At 59.2% G+C, this 19990-nt stretch overlaps 1 protein-coding gene across 1 annotated transcript in view; it reads right to left on the bottom strand.

The window, feature by feature from the left end:
* TNXB (tenascin XB) overlaps positions 1-17065 on the bottom strand; it is a 52518-nt gene extending 35453 nt beyond the window's left edge. The window contains exons 1-15 of the mRNA XM_075738308.1: positions 16974-17065; positions 14934-15145; positions 14247-14483; positions 13360-13472; positions 12491-12644; positions 11169-11292; positions 10342-11075; positions 10169-10258; positions 9096-9383; positions 7980-8273; positions 4785-5078; positions 3852-4145; positions 2354-2362; positions 1191-1469; positions 246-539 (exon numbers count right to left, since the gene is read on the bottom strand). Coding sequence (XP_075594423.1) covers positions 246-539; positions 1191-1469; positions 2354-2362; positions 3852-4145; positions 4785-5078; positions 7980-8273; positions 9096-9383; positions 10169-10258; positions 10342-11075; positions 11169-11292; positions 12491-12644; positions 13360-13472; positions 14247-14483; positions 14934-15141 — 3412 coding nt within the window. The 5' untranslated portion in view covers positions 15142-15145; positions 16974-17065. The remainder of the gene's footprint in view (positions 1-245; positions 540-1190; positions 1470-2353; positions 2363-3851; positions 4146-4784; positions 5079-7979; positions 8274-9095; positions 9384-10168; positions 10259-10341; positions 11076-11168; positions 11293-12490; positions 12645-13359; positions 13473-14246; positions 14484-14933; positions 15146-16973) is intronic.
* Positions 17066-19990: the final 2925 nt, after the last annotated feature.

Genomic DNA, 19990 nt, shown 5'->3' with positions numbered 1-19990 from the left:
ATCGGTCCTGAGCTTGGAGGAGGTGATCCTTGAATACGAACCACCTTTCTTGGGCCCTTCTTCCCGCCAGGGCTTTCTCCCGTGGTACTGTAAACATCCATGATCCCATCTCTTCTTCCTCCTTGTCCCATCCCCAAACAGATGATCTCATTTCAAACAAAGTCCAAGGGCCCTTACCAAAATCGTGTCCCATTCCACAACTTGAGTCTACAGGAAACATGGATGGAGCCCACAGCCCCACTCACCTGTGACGGCATCGGTGGAGACAGGGCCCAGGCGTTTCCGACCCCACACCCCGTACAGGTTGAACTTGTAGCGGCGGGATGGTGACAGCCCAGGCACTGTCACCGTACGTGAACCGCCGTCCACGGGCAGCACCTGGGGCTGCCCTTGGGCATCCTTGTACTGCACCATGAAGGAGTCAAAGGTGCCCTCAGGGACGCTCCACTCCAGCTGGACGGAGTCGGGGCTGACGTGGGAGGCCGTCAGCTCGCCCAGGATGGGCTGCGATCGTGCTTCCTCCTCTGGCTTGGCTGCAGCTGTAAAAGACAGGGCACAATGCAGGGAAGAATCAACCATCCATCCATCAACCTATCCAACCATCCATCCTACCATCCATCCATCCTTTTTTCTATCTAAGCATAGTCTCATCCATCCATCCATTCAAGTCATCATCTCTGCATTTAATACCTCACTCAAGCATGCTCCCACTCATCCTGTTACACATCTTCATCAGTATTAAACCCATCATCCTGCCAAACATCCAGCCCTCCTTCTCCTTCCTCTCACCTCTTCCTGCATTGATCCATCCACTTCATCACCCACCCACCTAACAATTTGCCCCATCCATATATTTTCTCCATTATCTATTTCAGTCTCCTCAGTCCATTCATCCAGACATTCGCCATCTCATCCTTTGCCTGTTACTCTACCCACTCCTCCATCAACGCGTCCATCCACCATCTATTCCTTCATCCAAATACCCATCCTCCAAGCCATCCATCCATTCATCCATCCTGCCTCCCTCCACTCTTCCAAACATCCAGGCTCCCATCTCCTCTTCACCCTCTTCCCATCCCCAAACAGATGTTCTCATTTCACACAAAGTCCAAGGGCCCTTACCAAAATCACGTCCTAGTCCACAACACGGGTCTACAGGGAATGTGGATGGAGACCACAGCACCACTCACCTGTCACGGCATCGGTGGAGACGGGGCCCAGGCGTTTCCGACCCCACACCCCATACAGGTTGAACTTGTAGCGGCGGGATGGTGACAGCCCAGGCACCGTCACCGTACGTGAACCACCGTCCACGGGCAGCACCTGGGGCTGCCCTTGGGCATCCCTGTACTGCACCGTGAAGGAGTCAAAGGTGCCCTCGGGGACGCTCCACTCCAGCTGGACGGAGTCGGGGCTGACGTGGGAGGGTGTCAGCTCGCCCAGGATAGGCTGCGATGGTGCTTCTTCCTCTGGCTCAGACGCAGCTGTAACAGAAAGCCACATCCACCCTGGCCTTTAACACTCTCAGGGATGGGACCTCCATGACCTCTCTGGGCAACCTGTTCCAGTGCCTCAGCACCTCCACAGGGAAGCATTTCCTTCTAACATAGATGCATAGAATGGTTTGGGTTGGAAGAGACCTTAAAGATCATCTAGTTCCAACCCCCCTGCTGCGGGCAGGGACACCCTCCACTAGACCACGTTGCCCAAAGCCTCATCCAACCTGGTCTTAAACACTTCCAGGGATGGGGCATCCGCAACCTCTCTGGGCAACCTGTGCCTGTACCTCACCACTCTAACAGTAAAGAATTTCTTTCTAACATCTCATCTAAATCGACCCTCCTTCAGCTTGAACCCATTCCCCCTTGTCCTGTCACCACGCTCCCTGATGAACAGTCCCTCCCCATCTTTCCTGTAGGCCCCTTCAGGTACTGGAAGGCCGCAATTAGGTCTCCCCGGAGCCTTCTCTTCTCCACGCTGAACAATCCCAGCTCTCTCAGTCTGTCCTCATAGCAGAGGTGCTCCAGCCTTAGGATCAACTTCGTGGCCTCCTCTGGACTCGCTCCAACAGCTCCATGTCTCTCCTGTACTGGGGCCCCCAGAGCTGGACGCAGTACTTCAGGTGGGGTCTCACCAGAGCAGAGCAGAGGGGCAGGATCACCTCCCTCCACCTGCTGGTCACACCTCTTTTGATGCAGCCCAGGACACGGTTGGCTTTCTGGGCTGCAAGCGCACACTGCCGGCTCATGTTGAGCTTCTCATCAATCAATACCCCCAAGTCCTTCTCCTCAGGGCTGCTTTCAATCCATTCCTCGCCCAGCCTATAGTCGTGCTTGGGATTGCGCCGACCCACGTGCAGGACCTTGCACTTGAACTTGCTGAACTTCCTGCGGTTTGCACGGGCCCACCTCTCCAGCCTGTCCAGGTCCCTCTGGACGGCATCCCTTCTCTCCAGCGTGTGGACCGCACCACACAGCTTGGTGTCATCGGCAAACCTGCTGAGGGTGCACTCGATCCCACTGTCCATGTCGCCGACAAAGATGTTGAACAGCGCCAGTCCCAGTACCGACCCCTGAGGAACGCCACTCGTCACTGGTCTGCACTTGGACATTGAGCCCTCGACCACAACTCTTTGAATGCAAAGATCCAGCCAATTCCTTATCCACCGAGTGGTCCATCCATCGAACCCATGTCTCTCCAATTTAGAGACAAGGATTGTCGTGTGGGACAGTGTCAAATGCCTTGCACAAGTCCAGGTAGATGACGTCAGGTGCCCTTCCCTTATCCACCGATGCTGTCACCCCATCATAGAAGGACACCAAGTTTGTCAGGCACGATTTGCCCCTAGTGAAGCTGTGTTGGCTGTCACCAATCACCTCCTTATTTTCCATGTGCTGGAGCATAGTCTCCAGGAGGGTCTGCTCCATGATCTTGCCAGGCACGGAGGTGAGACTGACCGGCCTGTAGTTCCCTGCGTCTTCCTTTTTTCCCTTCTTAAAAAGGGGGTTATGTTTCCCCTCTTCCAGTCGGTGGGAACTTCACCAGACTGCCAGGACTTCTCAAATATGATGGCGAGTGGCCTGGCCACTTCATCCGCCAGTTCCCTCAAGACCCGCGGATGCATCTCATCAGATCCCATGGACTTGTGCACCTTCAGGTTCCTTAGATATTCTCAAACCTGACCTTCACCTACAGTGGGTGGTTCTTCATTCTCCCAGTCCCCGCCTTTGCCTTCTGTGACCTGGGCAGGTGTGGCTCGAGCCCTTGCTGGTGAAGACTGAGGCAAAAATGTCATTGAGAACCTCAGCCTTCTCCTTATCCCAGGGAACCAGGTCTCCTGTTTCATTCTGGAGGGGGCCCACATTTTCCCTCGTCTGCCTTTTATCACTGACGTACCTATAGAAAGTTTTCTTCTTATCCTTGATGTCCCTGGCCAGATTTCATTCTACCAGGGCTTTGGCTTTCCTAACCTGGTCCCTGGCTGCTCGGAGAGTTTCTCTCTATTCCTCCCAGCCTACCTGCCCTTCCTTCCACTCTCTGGGGGCTGCCTTTTCATCCATGTGGGCCTCTGGGAGTTTTTGCCTCACTTTCTCTTTGTTGGGATGCATCAGTCCTGAGCTTGGAGGAGGTGATCCTTGAATACGAACCACCTTTCTTGGGCCCTTCTTCCCGCCAGGGCTTTCTCCCGTGGTACTGTAAACATCCATGATCCCATCTCTTCTTCCTCCTTGTCCCATCCCCAAACAGATGATCTCATTTCAAACAAAGTCCAAGGGCCCTTACCAAAATCGTGTCCCATTCCACAACTTGAGTCTACAGGAAACATGGATGGAGACCACAGCCCCACTCACCTGTGATGGCATCGGTGGAGACGGGGCCCAGGCGTTTCCGACCCCACACCCCGTACAGGTTGAACTTGTAGCGGCGGGATGGTGACAGCCCAGGCACCGTCACCGTACGTGAACCACCGTCCACGGGCAGCACCTGGGGCTGCCCTTGGGCATCCCTGTACTGCACCGTGAAGGAGTCAAAGGTGCCCTCGGGGACGCTCCACTCCAGCTGGACGGAGTCGGGGCTGACGTGGGAGGCCATCAGCTCGCCCAGGATGGGCTGCGATGGTGCTTCTTCCTCTGGCTCGGCTGCAGCTGTTACAGACAGAGAGGGCACAATGCAGGGAAGAATCAACCATCCATCCATCCATCCATCTATCCATCCATCTATCCATTTGTCCATCCTTTTTTCTATCCAGTCACAGTCTTACCCATCCATATCTTCAAGTCATCATCACTGCATTTGGCACCACACTCAAGCATGCTCCCACTCATTCTTCCACCCATCCTCATCACTCTTCAATCCATCATCCTTCCAACTCCCCATGCACCACTGTCCTTCGTCTCACCCATCCCTCCATCGATCCATCCACCTCATCACCCAACTAGCAACTTGTCCCAACCATATATTTTCTCATCATCTACTTCAGTCTCCTCTATCCATTCATCCAGACATTCTCCATCTGATCCTCTGCCTGTTACTCCACCCACACCTCCATCAACACATCCATCCAACATCTATTCCTTCATCCAACTACCCATCCTCACAGCCATCCGTCCATTCATCCAGCCAGCCTCCTAAACATACATGCTCCCATGTCTTCTTCCTCTTCGTATCATCCCCAAAGAGACATTCTCATGTCACACAAAGTCCAAGGGCCCTTACCAAAATCATGTCTCATTTCACAACTTGGGTCTACAGGAAACATGGATGGAGACCACAGCCCCACTCACCTGTGATGGCATCGGTGGAGACAGGGCCCAGACGTTTCCGACCCCACATCCCGTACAGGTTGAACTTGTAGCGGCGGGATGGTGACAGCCCAGGCACCGTCACCGTACGTGAACCGCCGTCCACGGGCAGCACCTGGGGCTGGCCTTGGGCATCCCTGTACTGCACCATGAAGGAGTCAAAGGTGCCCTCGGGGACGCTCCACTCCAGCTGGACGGAGTCGGGGCTGACGTGGGAGGCCGTCAGCTCGCCCAGGATGGGCTGCGATGGTGCTTCCTCCTCTGGCTCGGCTGCAGCTGTGACAGGGATCAATGCAAGGAAGAATCATCCATCCATCCACTCAACTGCAGTTATCAGTTCAGCCAAGCATCCACTCACCATCTTTCATTCATTCACCAAATCATCCATCCATCAACCAAATCCCGCAATCAAACATTTTACCAGATATCCATCTACTCATTAAGGCAGGTCTTTGGTCACCCATGTCCTACATCCATTCATTCATCCATGTCTTCACCAGTTTCTTCATCTACACAACAATCCCTTTGTCTCTCTATCCATGCAACCCTCTATCCCTCCATTTCTACCTCCAAGCAACCATGCTTCCATCCAGCTGATATACCATTTTTCCATCCATTATGTCAGCCAGTAGTCCTTGAATCTGTTCCTCTACCCAACCATCCTGTCACCCACCTTCCAGCAAAACCCTCATCAGTCTGGGGAACCATCTCCTCATTCATCTCTCCATCCACTCAACCTGTTCAACCACCACCCACCATCACCCAAACATCCACCCATCCATCCATCCATCCATCCATTAGGGCTCTAGAAGGTAAGGGGGTCCAAGAGAGCTGGTCAACATTCAAGCACCACTTGCTCCGAGGTCAAGATGGGTGCATCCCGAAGAATAGGGAATCAAGAAAGGAGGCATGAGACCTGCACGGATAAGCAAGGAGCTCCTGGAGAAACTCCAAGGGAAGAAGGAAGTTTACAGACTGTGCAAAAAGGGACTGGCCACTTGGGAGCAATACAGGGATGTAGTCAGAAAATGTAGGGATGCAACGAGGAAGGCTAAGGACCACTTGGAATTAAAACTGGCAAGGGATGTCAAGGACAACAAGAAGGGCCTTTTCAAATACATCAGCAGCAAAAGGAAGACTAGGGAAAATGCGGTCCTGCTGCTGAATGAGGTGGGTGCCCTGGTGACAGTGGATACAGAGAAGGCGGAGTTAATGAATGCCACCTTTGCTTCAGCCTTTACTGCTAAGGCTGACCCTCAGGAATGCCAGATCCTGGAAGTAGGAGAGAAAGTCTGCAGAAAGGAAGACCTTCCCTTGGGTCAAGGAGGATCAATTTAAAAAACATCTAGGCAAACCTGACATCCACAAATCCATGGGCCCTGATGGGATGCACCCATGAGTGCTCAGGGAGCTGGCAGATGTTCTTGCTAAGCTGCTCTCCCTCATCTTTGAAAGGTCCTGGAGAACAGGAGAGGTGCCTGAGGACTGCAGGAAAGCCAATGTCACTCCGGTCTTCAAAAAGGGCAAGAAGGAGGACCCAGGAAACTACAGGCCAGTCAGCCTCACCTTTATCCCTGCAAACGTGGTGGAACAACTTGTTCTGGGGGTTATCAATAAGTATGTGGAGGAGAAGGAGGTTATTAGGAGTGGTCAACATGGATTCACCAAGAGCAAATCATGCCTGACCAATCTGATAACCTTCTATGATGGCATGACCAGCTGGGTGGATGAGGGGAGAGCAGTGGATATTGTCTCCCTTGACTTCAGCAAGGCTTTTGACACTGTCTCTCATAACATCCTCATTAGCAAGTTTAGGAAGCGTTGGTTGGATGAGTAGACAGTGAGGTGGGTTGAGAAGTGGCTGAAAGCAGAGCCCAGAGGGTTGTGATAAGCAGTGCACAATCTGGTTGGAAGCCTGTAGCTAGTGGTGTGCCCCAAGGGTCAGTGCTTGGTCTGGTCTTATTCAACATAGTCATCAATGGCCTAGATGAGGGGACAGAGTGGACCTCAGCAAGTTCGCTGATGATACACAACCGGGAGGAGTGGCCAACACAGCAGAAGGCTGCGCTGCCATTCAGCGAGCTCTGGCCAGGCTGGAGAGTTGGGCCGAGAGGAACCAAATGAAATTCAATAGGACAAGAGTAGGGTCCTGCTCCGAGGGAAGAACAACCCCAGGCACCAGAACAGGTGAGGGGTTGACCTGCTGGGAAGCAGCTCTGCGGAGAAGGATCTGGGGGTCCTGGTGGACAAGAAGCTCTCCATGAGCCAGGACTGTGCCCTCGTGGCCAAGAAGGCCAATGGTGCCCTGGGGTGCCTTGAGAAGAACGTGGCCAGCAGATCCAGGGAGGTTCTCCTTCCCCTCTACTTTGCCCTGGTGAGGCCATATCTGGAGTTCTGTGTCCAGTGCTGGGCTCCCCAGTTCAAGACAGACAGGGAACTACTGGAGAGAGTCCAGTGGAAGGCTGTGAGGATGATGAGGGGACTGGAGCATCTCTCGTATGAGGAAAGGTTGAGAGAGCTGGGGCTGTTTAGTCTGGAGAAGACTGAGAGGGGATCTCATCAACACTTATAAATATCTAAAGGGTGGATGTCTAGAGGAAGGGACCAGACTCTTCTCAGTGGTGCCCAGGGGTAGGAGAAGGGGCAATGGGCACAAAGTGGAACTCAGGAAGTTCCATCTGAACATGAGAAAAAAGTTCACACTGAGGTTGACAGAGCGCTGGGACAGCCTGCCCAGAGAGGTTGTGGAGTCTCCTTCTCTGGAGAGATTCAAAACCTGCCTGGATGCCATCGTGTGCAACCTGCTCGAGGGGATCCTGCTCTAGCAGGGGGGTTGGAGTAGATGATCACCAGACGCCCCTTCCAACGCCTACCAATCGGTGAATCTGTGAACCTCTGAATCTCAGAATATCCTCACCCAACGAGCCACACACTCATCCAACCGACCGTACACACATCACTTCCTCCCTCCCTCTGAACTTCCCTCTCTCTCCCCTCCCTTACTGTCCTCAAGCCTGCCTGCACCCATCCCTCCATCCAGCCCCCAATCAACACCCACCAACAGAACTTCCCAGTTCCCACATGGCCCAACCATCTGCAACGCGCCCTGCCCAAGCCCCTGACACACTCCAAACCCAGGGCCACCAAGGACACGCATGGTCCCACAGCACCACTCACCTGTCACGGCATCGGTGGAGACGGGGCCCAGGCGTTTCCGACCCCACACCCCGTACAGGTTGAACTTGTAGCGGCGGGATGGTGACAGCCCAGGCACCGTCACCGTACGTGAACCACCGTCCACGGGCAGTACCTGGGGCTGGCCTTGGGCATCCCTGTACTGCACCGTGAAGGAGTCAAAGGTGCCCTTGGGGACGCTCCACTCCAGTTGGACAGAGTTGGGACTGACATGGGAGGCTGTCAGCTCGCCCAGGATGGGCTGCGATGGTGGTTCCTTCTTTGGTGAGGCTGGGGCTGCAACAGGGATAGTACCATGCAGGACAGAATGGGTACGTACAGACATCCATCCATCCAACCATCCATCCATCCATCGATCCATCCATCCATCCATCGTTCTGGCTGCCTCTCCATTCATCCAATCACCCACCCATTACTCAACTCACCCAACAATCTCATCTTCCATACATTTCCCATTCCTCCAGCTGTTTGTCCACTCATCCACTCATCCATCCAATTATCTCTTAGTCAGGCAATTCAAACCTTCCAGAAATCTATCCATCCATGTGTCTTCCCACCCACTCATGCTTACTTCCACCCAGTCATCCATCATCTTTCCATGACCCTTCTCCATCACATCTTTTCATGGATCCATGAACCCCGCTAGCCAAACACGCAACCATCCATCTATTCATTTATTAAATAGTCTGGTTGTCCGTCTGACCACCCCTGCTTCCATCCATCCATGCTACTGTGCATTCATCTATCCAGCCATCAATCAGTATACCCAGCCATTTTTCCAGCCACTCATCTAAAATCTATATATCCAATCCCAACCATCCATCCAATCCCAACCATCCATCATCCATCTACCCGTTCCCACCCATCCACCCACCTTCCCACCATCCACCTAACCACCCACACACTCATCCAATCATCCATCCTTTCCTACAAACAGCCCTCCATCCCTCTGACCTTCATGCACCCGCACCCACCACCAAATCAAGGACAAGATGCTCTTCCCATATCCCTCAAGGTCAAAGGACCTGCCAAGGCTCCTGATTCACTCCAAACCCAGTGCCCACAGAGGACATAGAGGGGGTCCAGAGATGTCCTCACCTGTGACGGCATCAGTAGAGACAAGACCAATCCGTTTCCGACCCCACACCCCGTACAGGTTGAACTTGTAGCGGCGGGATGGTGACAGCCCAGGCACCGTCACTGTGCGGGACCCGCCATCAACTGCAAGTGCCTGAGGCTGGCCTTGGGCATCCCTGTACTGCACCGTGAAGGAGTCAAAGGTGCCCTCAAGGACACTCCACTCCAGCTGGATGGAGCCAGAGGTGACATGGGAGACAGTGAGCTCGCCCAGGCGGGGCCGGAGTGGTGGTTCCTCCGATGGCGGAGCTGGCACTGCAATGGAGATGGCACAAAGCAGAACATGAAGATCCACCCACCCATGCACCCTTCTGCTGAACCAGCTGTCCATCCACCCATCTGTCTAACCACGCACCTTTCAATCGAAACACCCAACCATCCTCCCATTGATCTAACTGGGTGTCCGACCGTCCATCCAATCGTCTGTTCATTCTGCTATTTCTCTATTGTTCCATCCATCAATCCGTCTATCTGTATGTCCACTCATTTGTCCATTCAAGGAACCAGGCTTCCATCCAATCAATGACCTGCTTTTCCATTCACTTTTCCTTACATAAGTCTTTGAATCCACCCACCCACCTATCCGTCCAACCTTCCATCTATCCATACACCCATCCAACCATCCATCCATCCATCCTTCCATCCACGCACCCATCCAACCATCCATCCTTTCACCCATCTATCCATCTTTCCATCCATTCCAGACACCCACCTATCTATCCAAGCTTCTATCCATTCACCCATCCTTCCAACCATCCATCCCTCCACCCATCCAACCATCCATTAACACATTCAATCATCCATCTTTCCATCCATCCATCTTTCCATCCATCCACCCACCCACCTCTCTATCCAACATTGCATCCGTCATCCATCCATCCACCCACTCACCCATCCCAACCATCCAATCACCATTCATCCATCCTTGCAACCATCCAACCATCCATCTGACCATCCCCAACTTGTCTACCAAGAGCAGGTCAGCCTGAACATCTGGGTCCCTCCCATTGCTGCCATGGACCATCTGATGGTACCTGCTTTGGCTATAGCACCTTTGGGCTCCGTCAACTCCATCTCATACTTGTGCTCCCACTCCAGCGGGGGCTCATTGGTGCCACCTACCCCTGCACCCAAAAGAGGAGTAGGCGGTTATGGGATGTCCCTGTGCAATGTTGTCCCCATCTCCATGTCCATACCCATCACCCACCTGCCGTCACCAGGAATGTGTAGGACTTGGAGACGTGCCCCCGCACCACGCCGTGCACCTCCACCCGGTACATGGCCCCTGGCACCAGCCCTGGCACCCGGGCCACCGCTGTGTCCCCTGGCACCTGCAGCTCCCCCTCGGCCCCCTCCGGCTCTTCCAGGAGCCGGTAACGGATCACCACAGTCTCTGCATGGCCCCGTAGCCCGTCCAGGTCCACCAGAGCCTCACCAGCAGCCCCTGGCATCAGCTGGGGCTTGGGGTGGGGGATCTGGCGAAGGAGCTGGTGACGCAACGGGGCCGGGCTGCGACGCAGAAGGTAAGAGAGGATGGCGCGGGCCACTGCCGGCACCGTTTGGTTGCCCCGGAGGGGGAAGTTTGTAGCCCGGAGGTGGCTCTCCAGGCGCTGCAGCAAGGAGCCATTGTAGGAGGAGAGCTTGGCCCCCAGGTCATGCAGAGATGGGCCAACCGGGAGCACTGGGGACAGTGGGGATGCTGGGGACACTGGGGACCATGGAGATGGAGGTGACACAGGGGATTGTGGTGATGCTGGGGACCATGGAGACACAGGTGACCTTGGGGACACTGGGGATACTGGTGCCTCTGGGGACCTTGGGGACACTGATGACCCTGGGGATTCAGGGGACACCGGTGATGCCGGGGACTCTGGTGATACTGGAGACCTTGGGGATGCTGGGGACCCCGGCGAGCCTCGAGATACTGGGGAGGATGGAAACCTTGGAGATGCTGGTGACCCCAAAGACCCTGGTGACCCCAAGGATGCATCCGGTGACACTGGTGATGCCGGTGATCCCAGAGACCCTGGTGACCCTGGGGATGCCGGAGACCCTCGGGTAGATGGTGACGCTGGGGCCACTGGTGATGCCGGGGACCCCAGGGAACCCTGAGGGGACCCTGGGGACCCCCCGTGGGTGGGCAGAGTCTGGGCAAGCACTGCGAGAGCAAAGGGGACCAGGGTCATCAACCCGTCCCCAAAAATCTCCGTCTGCCAGAGCTTGGGGGGGACACAGGGACAGATGGACATGGGAAGGGATGGGGACAGACGGACGCATAGGGACAGGCTGGGGACATCCAGACTAATGGGAACAGACTGGGATAGATGGACTGACTGGGACAAACTGGAGACATCCGGATCACACGGGGGAGCACCAGGAGACGTGACAACACATGGACCCATGAGGACACACGAGCCCACGGGGACACGTGGGGACAGATGCAGATAGACAGACCCAAGGGGACACACGGACCCACAGGGGACAGACCAGTGACACACAGACCCACCAGGACAGACGCATGTGGACCCACAGAGCCATGAGGACACATGGACACGTGGAGACGGACAGAGGCTGCAGGCACTGCCCCTTGTCCCCATGTCCATCCCAGTCCCTGTCCCCACCCCTGTGGCCGTGATATCCCCATCCCTGTACACATCCCTCTGCCACCCCCATGCTTGTCAACATCCCTGTTCCCATGTCCATGCTGTCCTCACCCCCATGCTTGCATCATCCGGGTCCCCGTGCCATCCCTACACTGTCCTCATCCATGTGTTGTCCCCATCACCATCCCCATGTTGTCCCTGTAACTATGTCTGTGCCCATACCGTCCCCATCCTCATGCCATCCACATGCCCATGCCATCTCCATGGCTGTCTCCATCACTGTCCCCATCCCTGTGGTCATGCCATCCATGTCCCCAGGCTTTTCCCATCCCCATGCCATCCCTGTCCCCATGTCCATGCCATTCCCATCCCTGTGTCATCCCTGTCCCCATGCTGTCCCCATTGCTGTCCCCCACAGCCATGACCATGCCATCACCGTCCCCTACCCCATCCCTGTACCATCCCCGACCACGTGTCTGTGCTGTCCCCATCCCTGTCCCCATGCCACCTCTGTCCCCTTGCCCATGACACTATGCCATCACTGTCCCCACCTCCATCCCTGTGTCATCCCTGGCCCCATGCTGTCCCCATTGCTGTCCCCCACAACCATGACCATGCCATCACCATCCCCTACCCCATCCATGTGCCATCCCCATCCCTGTCCCCCTGCCCACACCCGTTGCCATCCCCGTTGTTGTCCTCATCCCCACGCCTGTCCCCTCGTGGTCCTCGCACTGAGCGGCTGGCACGTACCGGTGCGGACTCGCAGGGTGCCGGGCGCCCCGAGGTGCTGCTCCCGCTGGGCCTGGATGAAGAGCTCGAAGGCGTGGCCGGGTGCCAGTCCCGTCACCTCGAAGGTGACAGCGGAGCCAGGCAGCTCATGGGTGGTCATCGCTGCTGGCTCGTCCTAGGGACAAAGGACATGCCAAGGACACACTGGGGACACCACGGTGGGACTTAGTCCTGAGTGAGGCAGCAGGCAGGTGGCCACAGCCAAGACCTTCTCCCAGGTCTGGGTGACATATTGGGGACACACTGGGGATGTGTTGGGGACAGCTAAGGAGGGACACACTGGGGACAGTGTGGTGAGGACACCTCCTCATCTCTGAGCCAGGCAAGAGGCAGGCGGCTGCAGCCAATGGCTTGTCCTGGGGCTGGGGCACACATTGGGGACACACTGGGGACATATTGGGGACACCATGGTGGGACACGTCCTGGTCCCTAAGCAGGACTGCAGGTAGGTGGCCGCAGGCAGGTGGCTCATCCTGGGGACAGGGGACATGTTGGGGACACAACCCTGTCCCCAAGCCAGGCAGCAGGAAGGTGGCCACAGCTGCTGGCTCATCTTGGGGACAAGGGATACACTGGGGAGATGACCCCATCCCTGAGTTAGGCAGCAGGAGGTGGCCTGACCACTGGCTTGCTCTGGGGACAACAGAGGACAGACTGGGGACACAATAGGGACACCCCTATGGTGCCCCCCAGCAGGGCAGCAGCAGCTGGCCACGGACGCCATCTCATCCTGGGGATGATGGCCACATTGGGGCCATGCTGGGGCCACCACACTGGGGTCACCGCAGTGCTGGGGACATGTCCCCACCCCGTCCCTGTCCCCAGCTCACCAGGGGAATGAGGGCCACCTGGTAGCCATCCACCGGCACGGGGGGGCGGGGCCAGGTCACACGGAAGGACGTCTGGTTGCGGGTGGCCAAGCGTGGTGTCACCGAGGGGATCTCTGCAGGGACACGGTCCATCAGTGGGTGCCACAACGGGGACAATTTGGGGCACCATGGGACAGGGTGCCCATGGGATGGGGACACCTTGGGGACACGATGGGACAGGGCACCCATGAGATGGGGACACCACAGGACAGGGACACCCTGAAAACACCAGGGGGACACCATGAGATGGGGCACCCAGGAGATGGGGGGACACCCAGACACACTTTGGGGACACCATGGGACAGGGACACCCCCAATACATGATGGGGACACCATTGGATGGGGCGCCTATGGGACGGGGACATCACGAGGACAGGGACATCCAGGGGATGGAGGCACCATGGGATGGGGACACAGGGAGATATGGAGAGGACACCCAAGGAACAAGGCCACCCAAGCCATGGGGACAGCAGGGTATGGGGCACCCACAGGATGGGGACACCATGGGGACACTCAGGGCCAGGGCACTGGGAGGCACTGGAAGGACTGGGAAAGCACTGGAGGACACCAGGGGACACTGGGGACATGAGACAATACCAAGGTGGCATCAGGGTCCACCATGGCTGTGGGGCTCCAGGCAGGGGGGCACTGGGAGCACTGGGATGGGGACACTGGGGGACACTGGAAGCAGTGGGGACCACCAGGGAAGCACTGGGGACACCTGGGGACATACCAAGGTGACGTCAGAGCGCACTACAGCTGGGGGGGGGGGGGGGGGAGCACTACTGAGGGGAGCACCGGGGACCCAGGGGACACTTGGGGACCCTCAGGGACCCTCGGAGACATACCAAGGGCGCAGCGGGGCCCGCCGCGGCCGGGGGGACAGGCGGGGGTGGCGCAGTGGGGGCCGGTGAAGCCGGGGAAGCAGCGGCAGCGACCTCCCCGACATCGTCCCTGGTCGCTGCAGCCGAAGGGACAGGGGGGCTGGGGGGGGGAAGGGGGGGTGGGGGGAGGGGAGGGGGGGGAGGGGCAGCCGCAGCCGTCCCCGGCGGTGGGGGCACAGAGCTCCCGAGCCAGCGTGCGTCCTGCGGGGACGGGAGGGACACGGGGGTGACAAGGCCCCACGGCCCCCTACCTGCCACCCCCATGGGCCCCCATCACCCCCCCCAATGTCCCCACATCCCCCTCATGTCCCTCCATATGTCCCAGTGTCCCCATGTCCCCCCATTTCCGCCCATGACCCCCCAATGTCCCCATGACCCTTATGTCCCCCCACAACCCCCAAAACGCCCCATGTTCCAATGTCCCCATGACCCTCATGTCCCCTCCTCCCCCCCACAGGTCCCCCACGTCCCCCGTGACCCTCATGTCCCCCCCCACGTCCCTCCAAATGCCCCATGTCCCTCTATATCCCCCCAGTTCCCCCCTCCATATGCCCCAGTGTCCCCATGTCCCCCCATATCCCCCCCATGTCCCCACAATGTCCCCACGACCCTCATGCCCCCCCCCCCGACCCCCCATGTCCCCCCACGTACCGGTGCCAGCCTGGGGACCCTGGCTGTCCCCGCACTGATCCTGCAGCGCCCGCACTTGTCCCTCCAGCTCCCGCAGGCGCCCCAGGATGGCCACCAGCGCCGCGGCCCCACAGGGGGGAGCTGGGCGACCCGGGGGGGACACAGGGGGGGTCCCCGTCCCCCCTCGCAGCGCCAGGGCCAGCAGCAGCAGCGGCAGCCCCGGGGTCATGGTCCTGCAGGGAGGGGATGGATGGCACCCGTGGGGACAGCCATGGGGCCACAGGGACACCCACGGGGGACACAGACACTCATGGGGGCCACCCAGGGGACAAACGGACGTCATGGGGGACACATGGACACCCGTGGGGGACACCCAGGGGACATGGACACCCAAAAAGGACAGAGCAAGAACCACAGATACCCACGGGGACACATGGACACCCGTGGGGACACACGGACGCACAGGGACGTTGTGAAAGGGCACCCAGTGGACACACGGACACAGCCAGGGGACACACGGACATCATGGGGGGGACATGGACACCCATAGGGGACACAGAGACACCCACAGGGGACATCAGCGGGGACACACGGGCACCCAAGGGGACACCCAGGGGGGACGCAGACACCCAGAGGGGACAGACTAAGAACTACAGACACCGGTGGGGCAAAAACACCCGTGGGGACACCCAGGGGACACAGAGACGTTGTGAAAGGGGCACACGGACACCCACAGGGGACATCAGAGGGGACACACGGACACCCACCGGGGACACGTGGACAGCTATGGGGGACACCCAGGTGACAGAGGGACACCCATGGAGACATGGGGACATCTACAGGGGACACACGGACACCGTGAGCCACAGCACCCACCCACAGCACCCACAGCAGCACCCACCCATGGCACCCAGAGCAATACTGACCCACGGCACCCACCCACGGCCCTTGTGTGGCCTGGCACCAGTGCACCCAGTAACACCAGTAATGCCCAGCAGCCCCCAGTAACACTAGTAACCTCCCCAGTGACCCCCCCAGGTCTTACTAGCTGCAGTAGCTTCCTCCCTCCAGCCCCCAGTAACACCAGTAACCTCCCAGTAATCCCTCAGCAACCCCACTATCCAGCATCTCCACTAATTCCAGTAACTCCAGTAACCCCCAGTCTCCAGTAACATCAGTAACACCAGCACCTCCAGCAACTCACACCAGTAACCCCAGTAACAGCAGCAACCCCAGCAACAACTCCAGTAGCACCAGTAACTTCAGTAACGTGTAGTCTCCAGTATACACCAGTAACTCCAGTAGCACCAGCCACACCAATAACTCCAGTCAGCCTGTCTCCAGTAACACCAGTAACTCAGGCAGCACCAGCAACCCCTGTCACCTCCAGCAACTCCAGTAACCCCAGTAACCCCATGTCCAGTAACTCCAGCAGCAGCAGCAGCAACACCAGTACCTCCAGTCACCCCGTGTCCAGTAACTCCAGTAACTCCAGCAGCACCAGCAACACCAGTCACCGCCAGTAACCCCAGCACGTGCAACAACTCCAGTAACCCCAGTAACTCCAGCAACACCAGCAACGCCAGCGACACCAGCAACGCCAGTCACCCTGTCTCCAGTAACACCAGTAACTCCAGTAGCGCCAGCAATTCCCGTCACTTCCAGCAACTCCAGTAACCCCAGCAACAGCAGCAACAGCAGCAACAGCAGCAACAGCAGCAACAGCAGCAACAGCAGTGACTTCACATGCAGCAACTCCAGTAACCCCAGTAACTCCAGCAACACCAGCAACAGCAACTCCGGCCATACCAGTCACCTCCAGTAACCCCAGTAAGTCCATTAACACCAGCGATTCCAGTCACTTCCAGCACCAGCAGCAACCCCAGTAACTCCAGTAACTCCAGTAACAGAAACACCACCAGCAATTCTGGTCACCTCCAGGAACCCCAGTAACCCCAGCGACTCCAGCAGCTCCAGTAACCCCAGTAAGTCCAGTAACCCCAGCGACTCCAGCACTTCCAGCACAGCCAGTAACCCCAGTAACACCAGTAACCCCAGTACCTCCCGTCCCAGTCCGGCCCCACGGCTCCACTGCGGGGTGGGGTGGGGTCGGGGCCGGTGGGAAAGGGGGGGCCCCGGGGGCGTGGCCGGGGGGGGAGGAGCCACATCCCACGCACCTGCCCCACATCTCCCACCCCACGGGGGTCAGGGGAGTGGGGTGGCCGGGCCCCCCCAAATCCTGCCCCACGGCCCCCCCCCCCCCACACACACACACACAGGGGGCCCAGGCGTCCGGGCCCCACGCCCCCCCCCCCCCCCCCCCACTCAGGACCCGTGGGTCAGAGAGGGCCCAGGCGTCCGGGCGGGGACCCAGGCGTCCGGGCGGGCCCCGCTTCCACCCCCCCCCCCCGTGTGTTTATGGGGTGGCGGTCACCGCGGTAACCAAACATCTGGGAGGGAACAGCCAGATGTGGGGTCCAGCTGCCAGAGCGGGGGGGGGGGGGGGGCAGAGGCCGCTCCCAGTAACACCAGTAACACCAGTACCACAGCACAGCCTGCCCCACAGCTCCCAGCGCTCCCAGTAACCACAGTGCTACCTGACCCACGACTCCCAGTGCTCCCAGTAACCATGGTGCTATCTGCCCCACTGCTCCCAGTGCTCCCAGGCACCACAGCCCCATCTGACCCACAGCTCCCAGTAACCACAGTGCCATCTGACCCAGGGCTCCCAGTGCTCCCAGGAACCACGGTGCCACCTGACCCAGGGGTCCCAGTGCTCCCAGTACCCACAACCCCGCCTGCCCCATGGCTGCCAGTGCTCCCAGGAACCACGGTGCTACCTGACCCACGACTCCCAGTGCTCCCAGTAACCACAGTCACACCTGCCCCACTGCTCCCAGTAACCGTGATGCCACCTGCCTCACAGCTGCAAGGAACCACGGTGCCACCTGACCCACGGCTCCCAGTACTCCCAGGAACCACAATCCCACCTGCCCCACAGCTCCCAGTGCTCCCAGTATCCACGGTGCCACGTGCCCCACACCTCCCCATCCCCTGTGCTATGGGCCCCAGCTGTGAGGCTGCGGGGCCAGGCCATGGGGCTGAGCCGTGGGGCTGAGCCGTGGTGCCATGGGTCAGGGGAGCTGCGGTCAGTGGGGCTGTGCCGTGGGTCAGCGAGGCTCCGCCGTGGGTCAGTGAGGCCACAGCACGGGGCTGCAGGGCTGAGCCATGGGACTGAGCCGTGGGGATGCGCCGTGGGGCCAAGTCACGGGTGGGGTTGGGTGGGACCGTGACTCAGCCTGGCCGGGGCCCCCCCATTCCCCCCCCCCCCCCGCTGCTGTTGTTGTTGCTGCAGGACATGGGGGCGGGGGGACGACTCAGCCGGACGCCTGGGTCCACTGCGGGGGGGTGTCAGGGGTCACCCGGACGCCTGGGTCCCCCAGAAGGCAGTGGGGGGGGGGTGGGGGATGTGGGGCAGGGGGGACCCGGACACCCAGGTCCCCTGAGGACAGTGGGGTACCTGGGAGGGGGGGTGACCGGGGACGTAGGGGGGGCAGATGCCCAGGTCCCCTAAGAGGCAGCGGGGGGTGGAGGGGGGCACGTGGGTTCGCCACGAGGTCTGGCAGGGTCGGGCGGGGGGTGGGGGCCCCGCTGGCTGGGTCCCTTGGGGCTGGGGGTGTGGGGCAGAGCTGGGGGGGGGCCGGACGCCCGGGTTCCTTGGCGAGGGCTGGTGTTTTGCTCATCGCCCCCGGGGTTAGGCGGGCGGCCCAACACGTGTGGGGCTGGGGGGCACGTGTGGGGCTGGGAGTGGGGGCACGGGCACATGTGGGGCTGGGAGGGCCATAGGGCGAGTGTGGGGCTGGGGGAATCCATGGGGGATGTGTGGGGCTGGGGGGAACAGGGGAGTCTGGGGGAGTCCGTGGGGCACATGTGGGGCTGGGGGGTCATGAGGGAGGCTGGGGGATCATGGGTACATGTGGGGCAGGGGAGTCCACGGGCAGTTGTGGGGCTGGTGGGGGGGGGGCTGTGGGACATATGTGAGGCTGGGGTAGGTCACAGTCATGCGTGGGGCTGGGGGGGGGTGTCACTGTCATATGTGGGGCTGGAAGGGTCCATGCAACACATGTGGGGCGGGGGGGGGGGAAGATGGGGCAGATGTGGGGCTGGGGGTTGCCATGGGGCAGATATGGGGCCACGAGGCCCGTGTGGGGCTGGGGAAACGTGTGGGGCACAGGCTGCGTGGGGGGAGCCCACCCTGGCGCAGCCCCACGGCTGCTCCTGCCAAGGAATTTTCTCGGCCTCCATCAACAGCATGAGGTAATGGGGGGGGGGGGGGGGGGGGGGCCGGGGAGAACCCCCATTCTGGGTGCGGGGAGGGGGCAGATGACCAAGACACAAGGGGGGGTGTCATGGGACCCCACCCCCACCCCATGGTGCCCCCCAGGATCCCCAATCCCATGGGACACCCAGAATGTCCATCACCCGTGGTTCCCACAGCCCCACCCCGGGTGACTGATGTCCCCATGGACCCCCCAGGTGGCCGATGTCCCCCCCAGCCCCACCTCAGGTGGCTGATGTCCCCACAGACCCCCCCAGGTCCCCACCAGCCCCAAAGCTCTGTCCCCACTCCACAGGCTCCGCTCTGCTGTCCCCATCCCAGCTGACCCTATCTCACCATCCCATCCCCACTATCCCCATCCCGTCCCCCCCAGTCCCCATCCTGCCCCCCCATTGCCATCCCACCATCCCGTCCCCCCAGCCCCCATCCTGCCATCCTGTCCTCATTGTCCCCATCCCCATTGTCCCTGTCCCCACTCTTCCCATCCCACCCCCACCATCCCATGCTGTCCTCACTGTCCCCATCCCACCATCCTGTCCCATCCTGTCCCCACCGTCACTTGGTGCCCAGCCTGTCATGGGCACCCCCACCCTCTATCTCCCCTCCCCGTCCCCCTTCTCCATCCCTCCCCCCCACCGTGCACCCCCTCCCCTCCTGGTTTTTGGTGTCCCCATCCCTGCACCCAGCATCTCCCCCCTGGTTCTTGGTGTCTCCATCCCACCTCTTACAGTCCCCGTCC

The sequence above is a fragment of the Balearica regulorum genome, chromosome 32 (assembly GCF_011004875.1).
Source record: "Balearica regulorum gibbericeps isolate bBalReg1 chromosome 32, bBalReg1.pri, whole genome shotgun sequence".
Taxonomy (NCBI): domain Eukaryota; kingdom Metazoa; phylum Chordata; class Aves; order Gruiformes; family Gruidae; genus Balearica; species Balearica regulorum.
Note: the sequence above shows the minus strand (reverse complement) of the source record. Positions and strands in the feature narration are given on the sequence as shown.